The sequence below is a fragment of the Miniopterus schreibersii genome (genome assembly GCF_964146895.1).
Source record: "Miniopterus schreibersii genome assembly, chromosome: 16".
In the NCBI taxonomy this organism is placed as follows: Eukaryota; Metazoa; Chordata; class Mammalia; order Chiroptera; family Miniopteridae; genus Miniopterus; species Miniopterus schreibersii.
In genome coordinates this window covers 22376796-22398297 of record NC_138116.1, presented here as the reverse complement: position 1 = coordinate 22398297, position 21502 = coordinate 22376796, and the positions used below count along the sequence as shown (strand labels likewise).

Genomic DNA, 21502 nt, shown 5'->3' with positions numbered 1-21502 from the left:
TCCTGGATAAGTTGGTATATAGAAGATAGTTTATTAGGGACTGCTTTCAGAGTCTGGGGACAAGTTTTCTTTTAGCCACTGGTGACCCAGATGATAATATGCAGAGAGGAGGGCTGATATTTCATGGGGGAAACTGAGGCCTGGAGATAGGGAGTGACTGGTCCATCTCCCTAACACCCAGTCAAAAAGTCATAGGGCCTCTGTCCTGAGACTGGGTGACTGCCTAGACGTAAGGACAGAAGGAATCATGGGGACAATTCGGTGGAGGGATGAGGTCCCTGGGGACAGTAAATGGACTGAGGTGTTGGCAGTGACCTGCAGTGTCTGGCAGGGGGCCTGGCCCTCCATAGTGTAAAAAAGGTGGGTGGAATTGAGCGGGATGTAGAGCAGGGCTAGGGCTGTGAGTGGAGAGGAGGGGCTCAGATCCTTCCTCTAGTATCAAAACTTCACTTTGGGGGCATCTTTGCAGAGCCCTCCCATCCATCCATCCATCCATCCATCCATCCACCCACCCACTAGGATGCGGTTGTTAGGTACAAGGACTCAGCCTCCGACACCCTCCTTCAGATGCTCACAAGGAGAGAGGGATTCCATCCTATTTTTTTTCTCTGGGTGACAGTTGCTAAATGTCTCATGGGCAAGTTACTTGCCTCCCTCAGGCTCAAATTCCCCATCATGGATCACTGAATGAATGCATGCTTTTGGGTCTGGAGGGTAGGAGGTTGTCCTGGTGGGGGGTGGGGTAGACTGGTAAGAGTCCGGGAGTGAGGGATCACCTCCCAGGTGTGAATGTGCCCTTTACAGTCCAGCTGCAGAACTGCTCCCAGCAGCTGTTTCCAGGAACCTATTGTAACCTGGTGGCTTTGTAGGGACACAGCAGGGTGGGGCAGCTTTGTCTCCGGAGGCATGCAAGGGGGCCCCTCGGAGCACTCTCATCTGGGGGGCTGAGGGGGAGTCAAGGTGTGGGTGATCCCCAAGGGGTGGGCTTTGAAAGCCTTAGTTCCGAATGGGGTGTAGGAACCTGGTAAATGTAATTTGAGGGTTAATTATGATCACAAATGATGATCACAAGCAGGGGCTCAGTACAGGATTCTAGAGGGGAACTCTGAGAGAGGGGTCCCTGGGAGAGGGGTGGAGTGTATACTCTCAGAGGGACCCTAATTCCTGGGGGGTGTCAAACTCAGGGTGATCTTATGAGGGAGGGTCAGAAGGCAAACTGGGAGAGGGTGTCTAAGTATGCGTGTAATGGGGGTGAAGATGGGAACCAGAGGGCGTGTGATCGGGGCCTGTGGTCAGGGCTCCGGAGTCGGCTGGGTGGGGGCCGGGTGGGGCAGCTCCCCTCAGCGCAGGAGCCTCGGGCCCCTGGGGGAGGGAGTCGGAGGCAGAGCCACGGGGCCTGACCAATGGGGAGAGTGCCCGTGTTTGCACTCGGGAGCCTGCAGATTCCTCGGGGCTCGGATATCCGCCCCGACCTCTCCCCCTTCCCCCGCCCCCTCGGGCATAAAGCGCTCCAGGTGAGAGCCCGGCCACTCCTCCCGCGGACCACAGCTCCGCCGGCTCCTCCGCCCAGGGTCGCGGGCCCCTTTCGCTATGACTTCCTACAGCTATCGCCAGTCGTCCGCCGCCTCGTCCTTCGGCGGCCTGGGCGGCGGCTCCATGCGCTTCGGCGTCTACCGCGCGCCCAGCATCCACGGGGGCTCGGGCGGCCGCGGCGTGTCGGTGTCCTCCGCGCGGTTCGTGTCCTCCTCCTCCTCTGGGGGCTATGGGGGCTACGGCAGCGGCTATGCCGGGGCCCTGGCCGCGTCCGACGGGCTCCTGATGGGCAACGAGAAGGTGACCATGCAGAACCTCAACGACCGCCTGGCCTCCTACCTGGAGAAGGTGCGCGCCCTGGAGGCGGCCAACGGCGACCTGGAGGTCAAGATCCGAGACTGGTACCAGAAGCAGGGCCCCGGGCCCGCCCGCGAGTACAGCCACTACTATAAGACCATCGAGGAGCTGCGGGACAAGGTGGGCGGCGGCCGGCGCGGGGGCGCACCTGCCGCGCAGCGCAGCGCAGCGCAGCGCCGCGGGCGGGGGAGGCGGGGCCGCGAGCCCGTTAGGACGCGGGCGGGCGGCAGGGTGGGGCCGGGGGCAGGGGCAGGGAGGGGGGGCAGGCCTGTGGCGCAGGAAGTGGGGGCCCGGGTGGCGGGACCAGGGTGTGGAACTGCCAGGTGGGGGGCGCGGCGGGCAGTAAGTGGTTGGGGTATGTATGGGGGGGCTGGGTTGGAGGGGGGAGGCCAGGGAAAAGGGGTCCGGAGAAGTGGAAGGACGTGGGCCACGCCCTGAGGTCTAGGCCAGGGGCCACGGTTTGGCCTGGGAGGAATCTGGTCCGCCCGGGCCAGCCTGCCCCTGCTGCCCCGTGCGGGGCCCTCTGCTTTCCTTTTTTCGGGCTCCCCATGTCTGGTTTCCTTTACGCTCAGGCCCCTCCTCCCGGGCCTAGGGAGCCACCTGGCACTTGAGAGAAACTCTAGGAAGCATGGGAGTGGCCACCTGTGGCCCTGGCAGGTTAAGGGGGACATGTGCTGTGACCCCTGGACAGGGTAAAGGAGGGGCAGATGCAGAGGCCCTGGGGTTCTTTGCTTGTGGAGACCTCTGTCCGAGGACCCGGTGCAGCAGCACTTCTCTGTGTCCTGGGCTGGAGACCTGGGTCTGAGCCACAGGCTCTTACAAGGGCCCTGGGAGCCTGCAGGGTGGGGCTGGGTCTCCACCCACAGGGAAGAGCTTGGAGCTCTGTCCTGAAGACATGTATGGGAAGCCAGTGGGACATTTTAGTGACCCCACATTCTGGGTCTCCCCATAGCACTGCCCAGTGTCTGCCCTGTGCCTGGCATGGTGCTGGGTGACAGGGACATAGATCAGACTGTAGACAAAGAGGGGGAGCTAGAGGTACACAGCCCACCTTTCAAATCGTGACCTATGATAAGAAATGCATTTTAAGATGTGTCCTCATATTCTCTCATACACACCACAATGGAGATAAAAGCTTCTTGAAACCATCCTTATCCTACTGTGAGCAGTCCCTTCTGATATGTTTATAATCTATTGTTTCATTTAAAAACTATGCAAATCACCATGCATTACAACGGCTAATGCGTCATGATCCGAATGCAAGTAGCTAAATGGTGTGACCATGCCCCTCAGGTCAGAGGGACCTGAGATTGGGGGTGACAAGGAGTTCTGAACTTCGCTTTCCACCTCAACTTCACTTCCCATCCCCATGACATAGTTGTACCCACTGACCTGACATGAAAGAAATGTAAGGTTAAGGTGCCTGGCATATAATAGATGCATGTGCTCAACAGATTTCCTTACTTGAGGCAGACTGCTTTGAGTGAGGAGTATAGATTGGGGGGTGGGGGGGTAACCCCCGCCACTTCCCTTCTTTTGGCTTTCATATCATAGAGGCTGCCTTCCTTGACACCATTTAGAGTTTCCCTGGGCACAGTCTCTCCAAGCTTACCTGCCTGCCCTCCCCTGCTCATCACCTACCCCCTGGCTCAGCGTCCTGGGCAGTGGTGAGAAACCACTGCTGCCCTGCCTAGCGTGGCTCAGCGGTTGAGCGTCGACCTGGGATCCAGACGATCGGGGTTCGATTCCCGGTCAGGGCACATGCCCAGTTGCGGGCTTGATCAATGATTCTCTCATCATTGATGTTTCTGTCTCTCTCTCCCTCTCCTTTCCTTTCTCTGAAATCAATAAAGATATATTAAAAGATAAATAAAAAAGAAACCACTGCTTCAGCTCCGGGGCAGGGACTGATTCCAAGGCCTACCAGACCGCAGGCTTGTGGGCAGTGAGGAGTGGTTGGGGCTTGTCTCCAGGGAGTGAGAGCATACTCATTTGCTCCCATCTCTTTGAAAGGAAAGTGGTGGGCAGTGCCAGTGTGCTGAACTGCCAACCTTCTGCCTTCCAGATTCTTGGTGCCACCATTGAGAACTCCAAGGTTGTCCTGCAGATCGACAATGCCCGTCTGGCTGCGGATGACTTCCGAACCAAGTGAGCACCTCTGCCCCGGGGTGGGGCAGGGGAGGCAATACCAGGCCCTTTTAGAGCTCAGTGCAGTGGGGGCACTGGTCCGAAGCACACCCCTCACAGACTCTGGACCCTGGGGAGGTGGGGGAGTCTTCAGAGGTACAGAGGAAATGCTGGCCTGACTGCAGCTATTTCCTCTGAAAGGTACGAGACGGAGCTGGCCCTGCGCATGAGCGTGGAGGCCGACATCAACGGCCTGCGCAAGGTGCTGGATGAGCTGACCCTGGCCAGAGCCGACCTGGAGATGCAGATTGAAGGCCTGAAGGAGGAGCTCGCCTACCTGAAGAAGAACCATGAGGAGGTGGGTTTCCCGCTGGGCCACCCCAGCTTCCCAGGGCTGAGGACACTTTTGTATTCTGTATACTCTGATCATGGCCACATTTGCTGCACTCTCAGCGTGGCCCTACGTGTGGAGCATAGCTTCCAGGGTTCCAGCAGGGGATGGTGGAAACCCAGTCTGTCCGCCAGTGCCAGCTCCTAGGTCTGCACCTGAAAACCAGCCCCCTTTGGCCTAAGGGGTTGGGAAGTGACCTGGCTCAGGCCCAGCAGGCTCTGGGCCCTGACATGTCCATCTCTGCCCTGTCTTTCCAGGAAATTAGTGCTCTGAGGGGCCAGGTGGGTGGCCAGGTCAGTGTGGAGGTGGATTCCGCTCCTGGCATTGACCTAGCCAAGATCCTGAGTGACATGAGAAGCCAATATGAGGTCATGGCTGAGAAGAACCGGAAGGATGCTGAAACCTGGTTCATCAGCCAGGTATGAAGGGGGAAGAAGGTGCCCTTTGGGGATGTGGCAAGGAGAGAGGGCTTGAAGCTCTGAGGCAAAGTTCTGCCTCAGTGCTCATTCCCTCCGCTTCCTCTCATTGCAGACTGAGGAGCTGAACCGGGAGGTCGCTGGCCACACGGAGCAACTGCAGATGAGCAAGACGGAGGTCACTGACCTGCGTCGCACCCTCCAGGGTCTGGAGATCGAGCTGCAGTCTCAGCTCAGCATGGTATGTGCCCCCCTCCCTGTGGGATGCACACTCAGGTCCTTGCAGACTTGGGCCGTCTGGGCCGTGGCTGTGCCCCTGCCCTCTCTGGGAACCAGGCCCCGCTGAGTCACCTTTTCTCTCCCTGCCCTCAGAAAGCTGCCCTGGAAGGCACGCTGGCGGAAACAGAGGCTCGCTATGGAGCCCAGCTGGCACAGATCCAGGCGCTGATCAGCAGTATCGAAGCCCAGCTGAGTGATGTCCGTGCTGACACCGAGCGGCAGAACCTGGAGTACAGGCAGCTCATGGACATCAAGACGCGGCTGGAGCAGGAGATCGCCACCTACCGCAGCCTGCTGGAGGGCCAGGACGCCTACTACAACAGCCTCACCACCAAGACTGCCTGAGTCCAGCAGCCTCCTGGGCTTCCTGCTTTCAGCAGAGGGAGGAATGCTCCTGGTAGGGGGCGGGGGAGGGGAGGGACCCTTACCTCTGGCTCTTCCTCTAACCTGTCAATAAAATATTATGGCCCAAGGGAGGAAGGACATCGGGTTTGTTATTTCAGCCCATGGAAATGAGCCAGGGCTTGGCCCTGTTTAGGTTTTATTTGGATCAGAGTCCCAGGAAAGGGAAGGGAGGGTGCTCACAAACTCAGACTGTTACGGTAATTCCTTTTTGAAGAAGTCTTCATTAATCTGTTTCTTAAAACAAACATGAAATAGGCATTGCTCCCATTTTACAGAGGGGTAAACTAAGGCTCAGAAAGGTGAATCGGTTTGTTATATATGTAACTATTCTAACACGTGGCAGGGTGGGATTTTTTGCTTCCAGATTAGTTTTCTTTCAACTGTATTCCTCCAAGGGTTGGTGTTTTTGTGTATGAAATTAATGTTTACTGAGCACCTACTATGTGCCATTTAATCAAAACAACCCTAAAAGGTAGTAAGTATGAGTTGATCTTATAGAGCAGGAATCAGGCTCAGAGGTTAACTAACTTGTCCAAGGCCACACAGCAATTACGGGGCAGAGTTAAGAACCTAGAATCTAGGTTTCCTGATTCTTAACTCAGTGCTAATCCTGTACCACATCTCCTAGGATCCGTACCACTTGTGCCAGGTCCTCAGTACATTTCAGTCTTGCTCCACATGAAGGCCTAGGACAGGGATCCCCTGGGGCAGTTCCTGCTGAAACATTTTTACACTGGACAGGAGAAACTGGCACCTTGGGGTGAGAGCCGGAGTAATGGGGGCTGGCATCCCACTCAGCAAGACTGGAGAGTGCCTGCTGGTGAGTGTCTGTGTGCAGGCACTAACACATCCATCCGTTCCTAGGCAGTCCCACATAAGCCCCTTTGCCCACCATCCCATACCTGGGCCCAGAGCCTGGAATGGGACCCAGATGTGACCCAGACCTCCCACACCGACCCCCCAACCTGGCTCCCCCAACTTGGCTCGCCTGGGCCTGGGCCAGCCAGAATGCAAGTCTCAGCTTCCTGGTACAAGTCTGCCCTTGGGTGGGTATGGTCCTGCCCCTGTGGTTTATAGCTTTGTTGCCCAAAACTGAGGCCAATTAAAGGTAAATAAGTCCCACTTGGCCCTGGCTGAGTGGTTCAGGCTGAGTGGATCTGTTCAGGTCCTATGGGTCTGTGACAGCAGGCCTACCCTGTAAGGGAGAGGGGCCAGCGAGGAACTCTCTACCCCGTCCCCCCAGGGTCTGTAGGGGAATGGAATGCTTGTTACTGGGAGCCCAGCACTGTGCTAAGGAGGCCTGTGGCCCTGTCATTCCCATGTTAATCCTGCCATTTGCCTGGGGCCTTGGAGAGATTTATTAGCTCGCTCCAAACCATATGGTTGGTGACTCCAGAGCCCAGCTCTTCCCTCACCTGCTGCAGCCCTGGACCAGGAGCCTCTTCTGGCACCTCCCTAGCTGTTCTGCTCTGGCCTGCAGCACCACAGCCCCCCTCTCCCACTTAACTTCTCAGGAGGCCTTGGAGCTAATGGCCAGAGACCTGGCCACACCCCAGGCTGGGATTTCTCAGAGATATTTGTCCCCAGTTCATGAAAGCCTCTGTTGTCACAGCTGAAACCCTCCCCCATGCCCCAGAGGCCCCTGGAATGTGGCTGAGGGGCGGAGTCTGGGTCCACACAGGTGGGGCACAGGTCTGGGTGTTGGGAATGAAGCTGTCCTTTGTGTGTGTGAGTGGTGGAGAGAAGGCAAGGGCGGGAACACTTTTCTGTCTTGGTCTGGGAGCTGAAACTAGGGGTACTTTGTTGACACAAGCAGCTGCCATAGAGAAGTGGGAGAGAGGGAGAGAAACGGGGAGGGATTTGGGGGGTGAGGTCTTTCCATTCTTGCTGGCCATATGGCCGCTTCAGTTTGCAAAGCACTTCCTGTCAAGCACGTCGATCCATCCCTGTGAGACTGGGCAGGAGTTGTTTCTCTTTTCCAGATTGGTAGACTGAGGCTCAGACAGAGGAGGCATGGTTACCCAAAGCCACACACTTAATGAATGAGAAAGAAAGAATTCAAAGATAGGTCTCCAGGCCCCAGGTACTCTGTCCCTAGCATCTCTCCTGGGGTGGGAGGTAGGGGCCATCAAATGCTCTCTGTGGCACTGTAGCTGGTGTCCGTGTTAAGGCCTAATTTTTTCCTTTAAATTGTAAAATAAATAACATGTTTATCATCTTAGCCAATTTAAAAAAATATATACCTTTATTGATTTCAGGGAGAGGAAAGGAGAGGGAGGGAGAGAGAGAGAAATATCAATGATGAGAGGGTCATTGATCGGCTGCCTCCTGCACGCCCCTGGTTGGGGATTGAATCCGCAACCTGGGCATGTGCCCTGACCGGGAGTCGAACCCTGATCGCCTGGATCCTAGGTTGAAGCTCAGCCGCTGAGCCACACCTGGCTGGGCCATCTTAACCATTTTTAAGTGTGCAGTTAAGTGGTATTAAGTACATTCAAATTGTTGTGTAACCACCACCACCACCCATCCTCATCACTCTTTCCTCCTAACTCTTGTAAAACGAAACTCTGTACCTATTAAACAATAACTCCCCATTCTCCCCCTGCCCCTGGCAACCACAATTCCACTTTCTGTTTTCATGGTTTTGACTACTTTAAGTACCTCAAGTAAGTGGAAAAATGACCGAATTTTAAGTCGGGAACCTGACTTGGAGAAGTTTAATCACACCCAGAGGTGGAGTCCAACTGAGCTCTTTCCACTGGGCTGCATCACCCCATCCCAAGGAGGAGAGGCCAGCTCCAGGGACAGCCTGTCTGCCGTGGACAAAGTTCTGAAACTGGCACCACATCCTGGGCAGGCTGCAGCCTGGGGTGGGCCAAACAGAGCCTGATCTCTGGCCTGGCCAGCCATCGCCCACCCGGACCTTGAGCTCACAGGAGCTATTGGTACCGAACCAGGGATTTGCAACTGGGGCAGCTGTTGCCCTGCATGGACCTGAGAGTAGAGGGAAAGTCGCCCGAAGGGGCTAAAGGGGAGTCGGGTGCTGAAGAGGGGCTGGCTAAGATCCAGCCTTCCCTTGCCCGGGGGTGATGGCGTGTAATTGTTCCTGTCTTAATTGCTGGGGCCGTAATGTCTGCAGAGGCTTTAATGAGCTATGGCTGGTCTGACTTTGGTTATTTTCTTTTGCAGGAAGAAAATATTCCCCCACCCATGAGACAATACTGCACTGTCTGGGCCCAGCACTCGGAGGCCCTGCTCGCTGTGATGCTGGGCGAGGAGGAGCCCAAGCCCACCCACCCAGGCCTGTGGTCCCCCTCCCACCACTTCAACTCACATGCAGGAATCTGGGGTCAGTGGGAGGGACCCTCTTGTCCTGTCCTCTGTTTGAGTGAGGGTCAGAGGGCCATTTGAGTCCTGGAGATGCCCCTTACTAGCTGTGCCACCTTGTCCAAATCGCTTCCCCTCTCTGAGCCGCAAAGTCATTCCTCCTGAAGTAGGACCAGGGGTCATCTGTGAACGAGGTTTAGAGGAGATGTTGGATGCAGAAGCACTTTGTACACCGTAAAATGCAGTGGGAGTAATGGATTACTGTTATTATGGCAATAATAACGACCTGCATTATCCAACACGCACTGGCTATGGAAGAATGTGGAAGAGTGATGCTGCTCACAGGGCGCGAGGACAAAAGTACCCTGGCGAGGGTACTCAGGGGTCCCAGGTGATGGACACTTACCCCACTACCTGGCCCCTTAGAAGGTGGGGCACTAGGAGGAGACAGGAGGGGAATCTTGGGCCTCAGGGCTTCCCTGAAGGTGGGAACTGAAAGTGCCCATTTGCCAAAAGAAACTGAGACTTAAAGGTTTCACAGACAGCAACTAATAGAGGTAGGATTTGAACCTTGGACTGAGGGTACCCAGAGCCCTGCCCACTGCACTGCGGTGCAGCCCTGGGCCAGGAACCATCCTCCTGACTGTCCAGTTCAGTCTTGCTGACTTCCCCAACCCCTTTTCTTCCTAAGTCCTGGAGCCAAAGCCACGCCTCCAAGTGGCACTGCCCACAGGTATCAGGTATCCACGGAAAGCCAGGCCCTGAGCTGGTGGCAGAGAAAAGGGCTCCCCTCTGTGGCCTCAGCATCCTGCCTTTAAGATCTCCGTCTGCCTGCCAGGCCTTCCTATCGTCTCCATCCCCACAGCTCAGGCACACAGAGCCTTCTGGATAGGGTCCCTCCTCAGCCTTGCAGCTTTGCAGGAGAAACGGAGGCAGCAGCGTTAATCTGGCCCTGCTGTGCCGTGACATGTCTCTCCCCAAAGGTAGGGGCTTCCTGAAACTTGTCCCAGTCTTATCTGCAGAGGTTTGCCCCAACGTGTCCCAGGAGTAAGCAAAGTTTCAGTGACATGTGTAGTTGGCAGGTGGCGGGATTATCAATCAGCCCCTTGTCAGCCCGGAGCCTGCTGGCCTTTGTGAGGGTGCCAGTGCAGTGGGGCTGGGGCTGGGGGAGGAGTGGAGAAGGAGAGTCCATTTGCATCACCAGGGTAGTGACAGATGCTGTCCCTTCTGGTCACCTCAGCCGCAACTTGACTCAACACCGCTGCCCCTATCCTCAGCCTGTCCCCATGTGCCTCTGCCCACCGATCCCCTGAAGGCCATGGTTCTCTCAGGGTGCTGTAGGCACACACAGGGGGTCTGTGAGCTGGAGACCACAGAGCAGGGATGGGAACTGAGAGCAGGTAGCTGGCCACCTAGGGGCGAGGGTCTCAGGCTGTGGGCAGTAGAGAGTCCAGCTGAGGGCAGAGCTGGCCTGAGCTGCTCTGTGCTGTGGCTTGATGTGACTTTGCTCCCTGCTACTCTACTTACTCAACACAGAGTGTAAAAATGAACCTGAAATCCAAGTGTTAAAACCATGGCCTGGGGCAACAGCACCATCCATTCTGAATCACCTCTTTTGTTGCACTGAAAAAAAAAGAAAGCAAAGCAAAACTCCACACCAGCCACATGGAGGTGTGCAGGCAGCTGTGTTTGTCAGGAATGCAGAAGGAGTTGGCTTCCCTTTGGGGGAGGAGACGTGAACCCACAACACCCTCCAGGGGGTATATAAGGAGCCTCAGGACTGGGGGGGGACAGGCATAGCACTCCGGTTTCAGGGCAGCCTGTGCCTTCCACCAGCATCCTCTGTGCTTGCTGAGAGCTCACCAGCTGCTGCCTGGCCATGAGCACCACGTTTCTGCAGACTTCTTCCTCCACCTTTGGAGGTGGCTCTACCCGGGGGGGTGCCCTCCGGGTTGGAGGAGGTGGCTTTGGTGGGGGGAGTCTCTATGGGGGAGGTGGAAGCCGAAGTATCACAGCTTCTTCTGCAAGGTTCGTCTCCTCGGGGTCAGGAGGGGGCTACGGGGGTGGCATGAGCTGCGGCTTTGGTGGAGGGGCTGGTAGTGGTTACGGTGGAGGCTTTGCAGGTGGTCTTGGAAGTAGCTTTGGTGGGGGTTTTGGTGGTGGCTTCGGTGGTGGTGATGGCGGCCTCCTCTCTGGCAATGAGAAGATCACCATGCAGAACCTCAACGACCGCCTGGCCTCCTACCTGGACAAGGTGCGCGCCCTGGAGGAGGCCAACACCGACCTGGAGGTGAAGATCCGAGACTGGTACCAGAGACAGAGCCCGGCCAGCCCGGAGCGCGACTACAGCCACTACTTTAAGACCATCGAGGAGCTCCGGGACAAGGTGAGTCCTCACGGGTCAGAGAGAGGGGGCAGATGGCTGGTGCCCTGTCCACATCTCTAACATCAGTGTTCCTGCTGCCTTGGGGAAATCCTTTCCTGCCCAGGCAGTGACTGCCAGTGTATAAACTTGGCAAACGTGGAGCCCAGGGAATGATTTCTAGGTGTGGATGCCGGCGCCCATCTGCTCAGCTTGGCAGTGCCGGGCCGATCCTGGGAGTCTGGTCAGGACCCATAGGGGCCAAGCTGGGCACAATTACAGAAAGCAACTGCTCTCCCTGAACCACACACCCTGCAGGGCTCTGCAGAAGTGTCCTTTGCTTCTTTTGCGAGACTGATGAGTGTAGCTTCAGGAGCCCTGAGTGACAGGGCTTCCTGCCACACCCACTGGGGATGCCCTTGGTGCCAAAAGCACTATCGGGACTTCAATGACCTGAAACTCATTATGGGCTCTGCTACCCACTCACCCACCCTGTCACTCACCTGGACTGGTTTTCTCAGCTGTAAGATGCTTTCCTCAGCTGCCCTCTAGGTCCCTCTTACCGGCTGGGACGGTCTGTAGATCCTTGGCTGTGTCAAGGTGTGCAGGGGAGGACCAGCAGCTGCGAGCTGTCCAAGGGGAGGCTGGTGGAATATCCCTGAGAGGGCTGTTGTTAGAGCCCCTGCACTCCCCACACACTCCAGTCCTGGCCACGCTATTCCCACAGGGGTTGCCAGGCAATCCTGGTTCCTTGGTCTTCCATGCCCCTGAGATGGACAGATCAAGTAGTGGGCATCTGAGACAAGGTTGGATTCAGATTTCTGTCAGTGGTGGCAGAGGAGAGATTGTCAGTGTGGGATGGTGACCTGGGGCACAGGGTAGGGGAAGAACAGCAGGGAAGAGAGAGGGATCCTCTTGGCACCCAACTCTCTGTCTCCTGCAGATCCTGGCAGCCACCATTGACAACTCCCGGGTCATCCTGGAGATTGACAACGCCAGGTTGGCTGCGGATGACTTCAGACTCAAGTGCGTTCCTGCCCCCTCTCCCCTTCTGCATTCCCCCCTTTTCTTGGCCTCTCTCCTTCCTCCAGCTCAAGCAGCCCAGACCCCTCACCCTTACTTATGTTGCGTTCCCTCTCTCTTCCCAGGTATGAAAACGAGCTGGCCCTGCGCCAGAGCGTGGACGCTGACATCAATGGTCTGCGCAGGGTGCTGGACGAGCTGACCCTGGCCAAGGCTGACCTGGAGATGCAGATCGAGAGCCTGAATGAGGAGCTGGCCTACCTGAGGAAGAACCATGAGGAGGTGGGGCTGGGAGACCAGAGTGGGGCTGCTGGTGCCTCCTCATAGTTGTCTGCAGGGTTTAGTGGTTCAGAAACACACCCCCCCACACCAAAACAGGGGTCTCCATGGAGAGGACAGAACACTGTTCTCTGGTGACCGAGACCCTTTTCCTTCTCTGGTCCAGTGGGATCTGCTGTCCTGATCTGCTTCATGAGCTTATGCAAAGGCCCTGCTGTTTTGAGATCCTTCCTTGGTAGCGCCTAGAGAGGAAGAGAGGCCCTGAGAGCTGAGGGGCCCATGCGATCAAACCTCTTCCTGGGCAGCGGAAAACAGAGGCTGGGTGGGTACAGGGGAGAGCCAAGGTCATGTAGTGAATTAGGGACAGATCGGGATTGGCACGTGGGACCCCAGACTCTCTGCTCTCCTACCCTCTGTCACCACCCTGCAGGAGATGAAGGAGTTCGGCAGCCAGCTGGCTGGCCAGGTCAACGTGGAGATGGACGCAGCCCCGGGCGTGGACCTGACCCGCGTGCTGGCGGAGATGAGGGAGCAGTACGAGGCCATAGCTGAGAAGAACCGCCGAGATGCTGAGGCCTGGTTCTTCAGCAAGGTGAGTCTGACCTCCCAGCCTGCCCCAGCTCCCCAGATTTCCCAGGAAGCAAGCCCATGCCATGGGGCTCACTTCTATGTGTGCGACCTACAGACCGAGGAGCTGAACAAGGAGGTGGCCTCCAACACAGAGATGATCCAGACCACCAAGACAGAGATCACAGACCTGAGACGCACCATGCAGGGGCTGGAGATCGAGCTGCAGTCCCAGCTCAGCATGGTATGGCCGCCCTACCCCACCCCGCCCTGGTCTATCCCACCCTCTGTGGTTGATTAAACCTTGGCCTTCCCAACCCCCACAGAAGGGGTTCTCTGCGTTCATTCAGTGCCTCTCCCGATGCCCCTGGTGCTTCCTTCTAGCCTGACACAGTGTCCATTGATCTGTTGCCCCACTAGAAAGCCGGGCTGGAGAGCTCGCTGGCGGAGACAGAGTGCCGCTACGCCACGCAGCTGCAGCAGATCCAGGGGCTGGTCAGCGGCCTGGAGGCCCAGCTGGGTGAGCTCCGCTGCGAGATGGAGGCTCAGAACCAGGAGTACAAGATCCTGCTGGACATCAAGACGCGGCTGGAGCAGGAGATCACCACCTACCGGAACCTGCTGGAGGGCCAGGATGCCAGGCAGGGCCAGGGTGCCAAGGGAGGGATGAGGAAGAGGCCAGTTGTGGTCGGGGTGGAGAGTCATCTGTGGGGCCGATAGTGCTGCGGTGAAAGAAAACTAGGCGAGGAGGAAGGGCTCTGCGTTCTGCACTCTGGTCTCTGGCTGTTACCTTGGGCAGGTCACGTCACTTCCCTGAACCTGTGTGTCTTCGGTAAATGACAGCGGTTGGGCTAATGCTGATTCCATCCCATGCATGAAACAGATGGGTGTTATTGTAGGTCAGAATCTGTCTGTATGTGTGGGTGGCACGTCAGGAGAAGCTCTCAGCCTCTAGAGAAGTCAGGTGTCGGGGTGGTAGGTGTAGGGGGCTGGGGACGACTGCTGAGCTGGCCACGGAGGCCTCCCCTAGGGAGACCTGAGCTTCTGCCTTTGCTTACATCTGCTCCCCCCTCTTTCAGGATGCCTGGCGTTGGCACCAGAGAAGGTAAGAAGTGGGGAGGGGTGGTAAAAGCCACCCTTCCCCTTGGAATGGGGAGGCCAATTATTTCAGTAGGGTGGGACACACCCATTCCAGTTGACACCTCTTCCACTCTGGGACCCTCTATCAGCCCCCAGTAGAGTTGGGGTTGAAGATTTATGGAGTCCCTTCCAGGTTGAGCAGGCTCTGTCTAGGGCATAGCCCCTCAGGCCCCACCTTCATGCACTTATGCTAAGATGCCTAGGATGGCTCCCTGTTCACGTGCAGTTAAAAACCCTGACATTGTTGCTCACTGCGGGGCATACCAGCCGCGGCCACCACCCTCCCCTGTGATGAGTGATTCAATACCAGCCTTCTGGCAGCTCTGGAAGGATCAGGGGTGCTGTCCGGTTCTCCCGGAGCTCAGCCAAGGTCCTGCCCCCTTGAGAGTGGAGGAGAACAGGGAGGCTCCCCCACTCTGAAGCTTGTTCCTCCTTTCTAGTGTCCCTGGGAGGTGGCCGTGGCGGCAAACTTCACATCAACGTTGAGGAGTCAGTGGATGGGAAGGTGGTTTCTTCCCGCAAGACAGAAATCTGAGTGCCCAGTGCAAAAAAGATGCCCCTCACACGCCCGTCCTCCCCAGGCTGAGCAGGGGACTGGCCGGAGGGGCTGGAAAAGCAAATTCCTTTCTGCCTTCAGAGGGTCCAGCTCAAGAGGGCTCCCTGTCTCCTAGTTCGGAGCTTTGCTAGCTCTCCCTCCCTCTGCCCTCCAGCTCTCCCCGCCTCATTTGTGTAACAGGTTCTTTCGTACCTTTTCTGTCCATGCAATAAAAAAAATTGATTTCCCTTTTTCAAATATCTCTTGGTAGTGTGTCAGTTTTTTGTGTTAGGGCCTCTGAGGAGGCCCAGGGCCCACATCCTGACATTTCCCCCTACTTTGGCTTCTTCCCGGCGTGGTGATAATTCATTCCTTGGGGTACCCAGGGTTCCAGGGACAAACCCACGCTGCTCAGGTGACTTGCTGCCTGACTTACTCCATTTGGTGATCATGGGAGCAGGAGATGGGAGTGGGTGGGTGGGTGGGTGAGGAGGTGGTTCCTCAAAGCAATTTTGCAGACTTGGCACAGAACTTGACATATGAACTAATTATTATTTTTTAATATAAATTATTTTTATTTCTATAGCATGCAAAAGGAATAAATATGATAACTGCTGACTATTTACCGATTGACAGCATGGATTGTATGGGTTCATCACTGTGTGACTGGCACTCTGCTAGGCACACCCACCCATGGGTCTCATTCAATACTCATGACTATGGGTGGTCAGGGTTGATTACTCTCATCTTAGAGATGAGGAAACTTAGAGATGAGGAAGTTGGGGAGATGCAGGGCTTGCCCAGTGGCCTCATGGTTGAATAGGAAGCATGAGGGCTGGGACTGAGCCCCATGTTTGTATAACTCCAAGACCAGGGCTTCTTCTGGGACCTCAGGCCCCAGCCCTTCCCAGTTGTCAGGACCCTCCTCCTTGCTTCTGGCCTTCAGCACATGTGCTATTTGAAATTCTCTCCTTACTAGCCAGGCACACCAGACCTCTAGGGTGGCAGAGTCGGTTCCCATCTCTGCCCCCGTGCAAAGCTGGCCCCCATGCCCCTGAAGCCCCCATCTCCTCTGCACGAAGCACTTAAAGTGCTCAGGAGGAAAAAAACCCTCAGCTCCAGGAAGCCCTCCCTGATTTCCCCAAGCTTAAATCCAAAGCAACACCAACCCCTATTGCCCTCCTCTCTCAAAATCTGGCGGCTCTCCTGACCCCAGTGTCTCTGCTCTCAGGCCCATGAAAGCAGCGACATCCATGCACACCTGGTTTGTTGCCTCTGGTCTGGGGCTGGTTCCTCTGGGGTCCTTAGCCCTGGAGAGAGGGCAGGGAACGAGGAAGTGGAAAACTCTGGGTGCTGTGGCTGGGCTGGGTCAGTGGGGAGAGGAAGAACTGGTTTCCTAGCCCTGCTGGAAAGAGCAGATTGAGGGTACCTTTGTTATCCTGAGAATCAGATCATTTTGGGGGAGAGCCAAGCCTTCTGAGAGGGGCCCCTGGGTCTCATTGCGTAAAACTCCTTGCCCAGCCACCCTGGTTGGAGAGAAGCTGGCGCCTGTGCTTTCTGGGGGAGATTTAATCTAGAACGTGTCTCCTGAGTACATACTTTGAGACCAGGTTTCCCTGGGGCTGGAGGAAGGAAATAGAATTTATTAAGTGTCTACACTGTGCCAGGCTCTGGGCAGGGCACTCAACGAATGGCATCTCATTTACTGTCTCCACAGCTTTGCAAAAGCTGGTCAGCCTTTAGCGTCAGTTTTCAGAAGAGGAAACTGAGGCCCAGGGGAGTTAAATAACTTGAACAAAAGCACGAGCTGGGAAACAGTGAAACGAGCCTGGGACCTGTCTCTTTGATTCTAGACCCTGGCTTTTCTCTTGACGTCACGAGGGTGACAGAAGATGGACACACCTTTCTTACCAGGAGGTACTCATCTGAAACCCACTTCTTAGCCTCTCTGGGCAGCCTGTTCAGGTGTCATTCAGCTATTGTAGTCAGAAAGATTGTCCTCGAATCTAAGCTCGGTCTCTCACGCTGTGGTTTAAGCTGACACTGAAGCCCAAAGCACCAGATGCCATGTCCCCAACATCCTGGGAACAGCCGGACTCCTTCCTTAGACTCTCAGATCCAATGGCCTGGCTGCTGCTCCTTCTCACCCACCTCCAGGCCTCTGTGGAAAAGTCTTGGGCCTTCTAAACAGCCGGCAAAGGGTTTTCTCAGCTTTTAGTTTGCAAGAATAATAACCTCTGCAAAGGTGCAGAGAGGAGATTGGGGCGTGGCCTTCACCCCACCGCCCTCTCTCAGGGCTGGACCCTGAGCTGTGGGAGAACAAGGCTGTTTCTCCCTGGAGCGCCCGTGCCTGCTCTCCTGGGACTCCAGGAGCGGCTGTCAGAGAGGTCCTCGGACTTGCCAAGTCCTGACCCCCACCTGACCCTGGAGTGAGATGCCCACACCCAGGGGGAGCTCATGCCAGGCAGAGCCCTTAAATAGTCTGCGGCAGGGATGGCCCGCCTTCTGCCTGCACCTGGCTGCCGGCCTTGGATTCCAGCCAAGCTGAGAAGCAGGCATTGAGCCTCCCTGGGATTAAGGATTAAGGCCGTAGGCGTGTCTTTTGCTAAGGCTGGGCTTCCTAGAGCAAGCACGTGACATGCCCGCCACTCTCCCCCTCAGAAATTTGGCTGGTCCTTGTCCCTCTCTGAGTCTCAGTCTCCCCGTCTTGAAATAAAGGAGTCTGGTCCTTTGGTCTGGAAGGTCTCTGTGAGCTGATCTGTGTCCTGGGAACTCAGAGGGGAACCCTTGGATACCCGTGACAGTGGGGCTGTGTCTACACTGGGCACTGCTGTGTCCTCAGAGTGGGTGCTAAATAAACACTTGAACTAATGCATGCCCTTGCTTCTCTTTGGCTTTTCTGCGTTAGACATGGCTCTGGATGTTCACTAATATCTTGGGTATATGCCCATCTGGTGCTCACCTGTCCCTCCGTGGGCAGCTGGCGGCACAGGGGAAATCAGAAGCTGGCAGCTTTTCCCATTACATTTGGAGCTGGGGTGACCCCATTGGATTCCACTCCTGTTTGCCAATCTCCCTCACTCAAATCAGCAGACAGTGTACCCCTGGGACAGCTTCTCGGGCCTTTGTGGAAGCTTTCCTGTTCCAGGAGCGGTAAGCAGAGGTTTATCAGAGAAAGATCTTCTCCTCAGGGAATGGAAGGCTGAGTGGGGAAATACGGTAGGAATGCCACAGACTATCACTTGTCTGCTTGTGGTGGGTGCCGTGCTGGTTGCAGGGACCAGAGAGGGAGTCAGAGCAATGTGTTGGCACAGGATGGAGGCCCAGAAGAAGTCTCGGCCCGATCATCTAGCAACTATGAGCTGGCATTTCCTCATTTGTAAAGGGAAGTAAGAGCAGCCTTCCACCTGCCCAGCATCCCATGTCAGGTGTTTCTCAAATGTGAACTTGTCTAATGCCTGTTTTTCAGTAGCAGCCATTGAAGCATCGAAGAGTCGAGCAACTTTCCCAAGGTCACACAGCTTGTCAATGGCAGACGTAGGGTTGAAACTCAGGCCCACTTAATTCAAAGCCTTCGCTGACCTTGTTGGGTTTCTGGGAAGCCCTGGAGGCATAAAAAGGATTTTAGAAAGCTGAGTACTGTGGAAATGCAAGGGTCTGAGGCATTGAGGCCAGTCTGGAGAAGGCTCCTTGGTACTTTTGTGTTAAGCAGGTGTTTTCGAGGGCAGAGAGTTGCCCAGAGGGCCAGGTCTGTTGTCTGGGAAGGGTCTGTCTTTCAGGAGAGGCCCCTTCCCTGTGGGGTCTTGAGACCCTTTGGGAGGTGGGTCAGCCGTCCTGGGCTCCGGGCCCCTGGTGGTCCAGGGAGAGAGGAGCCTGATCTAAGATCCAAGCAAGGTACCGTGGATCCAGAGCTTGGGGACAGGGTGTAAGCCTGGGCTCTGCAGATGAACAACCTGGTGACCATGGACAAACCTTTGAGAACCAGAGACTCAGCAAGGAACTCATTGAAGGAAGCTTGGAGGTCATTTCAATGGGAGGCCCACAATAAGTTGGTGGTTAAGCTGTAAATCCAGGCATTTCTTCTTGTGTCCCACTGTCCTGGGCCTTGGCATTCTGGGCCTCAGTTTCCTCTCATGTGAAATGAGAGGGTTGAGTGGGAAAGTTCCTATGACAATTCTGCCTCTGACATTGTACGTTATGAGCGCCCTCGCAAGCCCCGAGCTTTGAAGCTCACACCGGTGACATACATTAGATAGGCTGACCTGTCAGCTGCATAGGCTTTGCCACCATGGGAAGCAGGACCATCCACCCGCTAGGCCTGGGGCAATGAGGGTCCTGAGAAGGGAGAGGTCAACAGAGGATACCCTAGTTTGAATAGGATGGCACTAACACTGGCTTGAAAGGGATCTACCAGGCAGTGGTTAAGGGCATAGATTCTGGAATCAGAGGTTTAAATCTTGGCTCTGAGTTTGGGCAATGTATTTAAACTCTTGGCCTCAGTTTCCTCATCTGAAAAAGGGTATGCTAAAAATAGTCAAGTTGTTTTGAGGACCAAATGAAGTCATGTATATAGAGTGTTTAACACAATGTTCAAGAAATGTTAGCTGGTGTTATTTTATTATCTTTTAACACATAGAATGGAACACCCAGAGATCATACATGGAGTTCATAGCAAGTCTTTAAGACAACACCAAGTGGGGTCAAGAGAGCCACATGCCAAGTTTAAATCTTGACCTTGGCCAAGTGGCTTGGTCTCCCTGGACCTCAGCTGCCTCATGTATAAAATGGGGCCAATAAGCAGCCTCTCTGGTTGTGGTATGGACTCGAAGACAATGTGTTAAGTGCAGCCTCATTGACAGGGGTGCTCATGAACACAGCTTTCCCTCTTCTTCCCTGGAAACTTACTGGAGAGGGGATTGAATTTGGTGTGATTTCACCAGGAAGCAAAGCAGAAAGCTCAAGACAAGCGAGCAGTGCCTCAGCCCAGCATTCTGCTGTCCCATTAGAACCGGGACCTCTGTCCAGCTTCCCCCACGAGGGCCCGGCTGTGTCCCCCAGCCCCGCGGGCCCTGGGGTTCACCATGGGTCACAGGCCACATTCCTGTGTTGAGGCACCGAAAGTCCATGCTGGGGACGGGAGGGGATGGGCCGTGCCTTGACCCCGTGAGGGGAGGCATGTTTGTGCTGCTAGGGCTTTGCAGGATCTGTGGTATTGTTCCTCTGAGAGGCGTTGGCCAGAACCTGCTCAGCAGCCCTGGGAAGATCATCAGTCCAGGCCTGGCAGGTTCCATTAATCACCTTTTTGTCAGTTTTGATCCTATACTGAGAGAGCAAGAGCTCCTCTTTGGGCTGAATCAAACCTTCTCAGAGGGAGAGCTGAGCCATCAGTTTGGGGCAGAAGGGCTGGGCCAGGTCAGGGGTCAGCCCGAATCTCTGGGTTCAGGAGGTCTTGGAGCACCCGCAGTACTCCCTGGCTCTCTCCCTGGTGCTGACACCCGCTGGGTGAAACACAGGCTGGCTTCCCTATCTGCAGAAAACAAAGGGCAAGAAAGCCCTGACTCAGAGTTCTCTTTTCTGGTCTTGTTTGCTGGATCAGCCAAGGATAACCTCAAACCTGTGCCAGCCTACCCCAGCCCCTGGCCCAGTCCCATCCAGACCCTCTGGCTGGTGTGGGCTAGAAGGCTGCTCTGGAGAGGTCATTCACGACAACCCTGGCCCCCCTGGTGAGTGGGGCTGGGAGCCAAGCCCAGGGTCCTTCATTCTTAGACCTGGAACCTTCTCCTTCTATCCTGAGCTCTGAGTGGTCACCTTAAAGCCCTTTTCTTCCAGTCTGGGTGGTGAGGGCCCCCTGGCAGGGTTACTGAGCAGCGGCTGAGTTTCAGCCACTTGTCTGGCCTCAGGCCCTGGGTCACATCCTCCAATGTGGCCTCTTGGTCAAATACTCACAAGCTGAGACAGGTGTCATGAGGTTGGGGGGCTGGAGATGGCCCCGCTCAGGTACTGCGAGGCCCTCTTTCCAGGCCTGGCTGTGCAGCTAAGGCAGCTGGTATAAAGGAATCATGAAACACGTGGGCCAGGCTGATCCAGGGCTTCTCAGCCTCAACAGCACTGACCTTGTGGGTGAGAGAATTCTTGGTCGTGGAGGCTGCCCTGTGCACAGTAGGATGTTTAACATCATCCCTGCCTTTATTGTCCAGACACCAGGAGCATCTCCCTGTTGTGACAACCAAATGTTTCTAGACCGCGTCAAATGTCTCCTGGGAGCAAAGTAGCCCTGGGGCTGAGGACCTCTGACTTGACCTATGGTGACAGAAGTTGGATTGTGGTTGTCTTCAGGTTGTGGGGTGTGGGTAATTGGGAAAAGGCTCCAGTTGTTTGATGGAGTGCTGGGCATGTTCTGGGTGGTTGTTGCACAGGTGAACACATGCTTACAACTTCATATATAGGTAAAAATGCATTAAGCTGGACACATGATTTGTACATTTTATTATATGAAAGCTATACCTAAGAGATGAGCCTTAGTGTCAGACAGAACCAGACTTGGGTTTCAGTCCTGACTCTGCCCTTTAGACTCAGTTTCCTCATGTGTAAAATGGGGTAAGAGTAGGACCCACCTCACTGGGCTGCTGCAAAGATTAAACTTTATAGTCACCAGTATTAAGTTCTTAGCCCAGTGCCTGCATGTGGCGAGGGGTCTGAGACTATGATCTATTATAATGTACAGGGTCGCTACCTCTTTCTGTGCCTCAATTTCCCCAGCT

The 21502-nt window shown here is 55.4% G+C and overlaps 2 protein-coding genes across 2 annotated transcripts; both read left to right on the top strand.

Annotated features, from left to right (window-relative positions):
• Window positions 1-1430: 1430 nt before the first annotated feature.
• Window positions 1431-5587, top strand: LOC308568401 (keratin, type I cytoskeletal 19). Its single transcript, XM_081161330.1, has 6 exons — window positions 1431-2010; window positions 3956-4038; window positions 4219-4375; window positions 4666-4827; window positions 4940-5065; window positions 5197-5587. Exons 1-6 carry the CDS (start codon window positions 1591-1593, stop codon window positions 5446-5448), a joined length of 1200 nt encoding a protein of 399 aa, XP_081017456.1. The 5' UTR covers window positions 1431-1590; the 3' UTR covers window positions 5449-5587.
• A 4442-nt stretch (window positions 5588-10029) lies between these two features.
• On the top strand, window positions 10030-15001 carry LOC308568394 (keratin, type I cytoskeletal 15-like). The gene is made up of 8 exons (XM_081161324.1): window positions 10030-11221; window positions 12141-12223; window positions 12346-12502; window positions 12930-13091; window positions 13185-13310; window positions 13487-13707; window positions 14146-14171; window positions 14647-15001. The coding sequence occupies exons 1-8, from the start codon at window positions 10715-10717 to the stop codon at window positions 14739-14741; spliced, it is 1377 nt and encodes a 458-aa protein (XP_081017450.1). The 5' UTR covers window positions 10030-10714; the 3' UTR covers window positions 14742-15001.
• Window positions 15002-21502: the final 6501 nt, after the last annotated feature.

Excerpts from the sequence above, each read along its gene's own strand:
- LOC308568401 (XM_081161330.1), top strand. The coding sequence starts at position 1,591 with ATGACTTCCTACAGCTATCGCCAGTCGTCCGCCGCCTCGTCCTTCGGC. Across the intron at positions 2,011-3,955 it reads TCGAGGAGCTGCGGGACAAG|ATTCTTGGTGCCACCATTGA; the intron begins GTGGGCGGCGGC and ends TCTGCCTTCCAG. Across the intron at positions 4,828-4,939 it reads AAACCTGGTTCATCAGCCAG|ACTGAGGAGCTGAACCGGGA; the intron begins GTATGAAGGGGG and ends CTCTCATTGCAG.
- LOC308568394 (XM_081161324.1), top strand. The coding sequence starts at position 10,715 with ATGAGCACCACGTTTCTGCAGACTTCTTCCTCCACCTTTGGAGGTGGC. Across the intron at positions 11,222-12,140 it reads TCGAGGAGCTCCGGGACAAG|ATCCTGGCAGCCACCATTGA; the intron begins GTGAGTCCTCAC and ends TGTCTCCTGCAG. Across the intron at positions 13,092-13,184 it reads AGGCCTGGTTCTTCAGCAAG|ACCGAGGAGCTGAACAAGGA; the intron begins GTGAGTCTGACC and ends TGCGACCTACAG.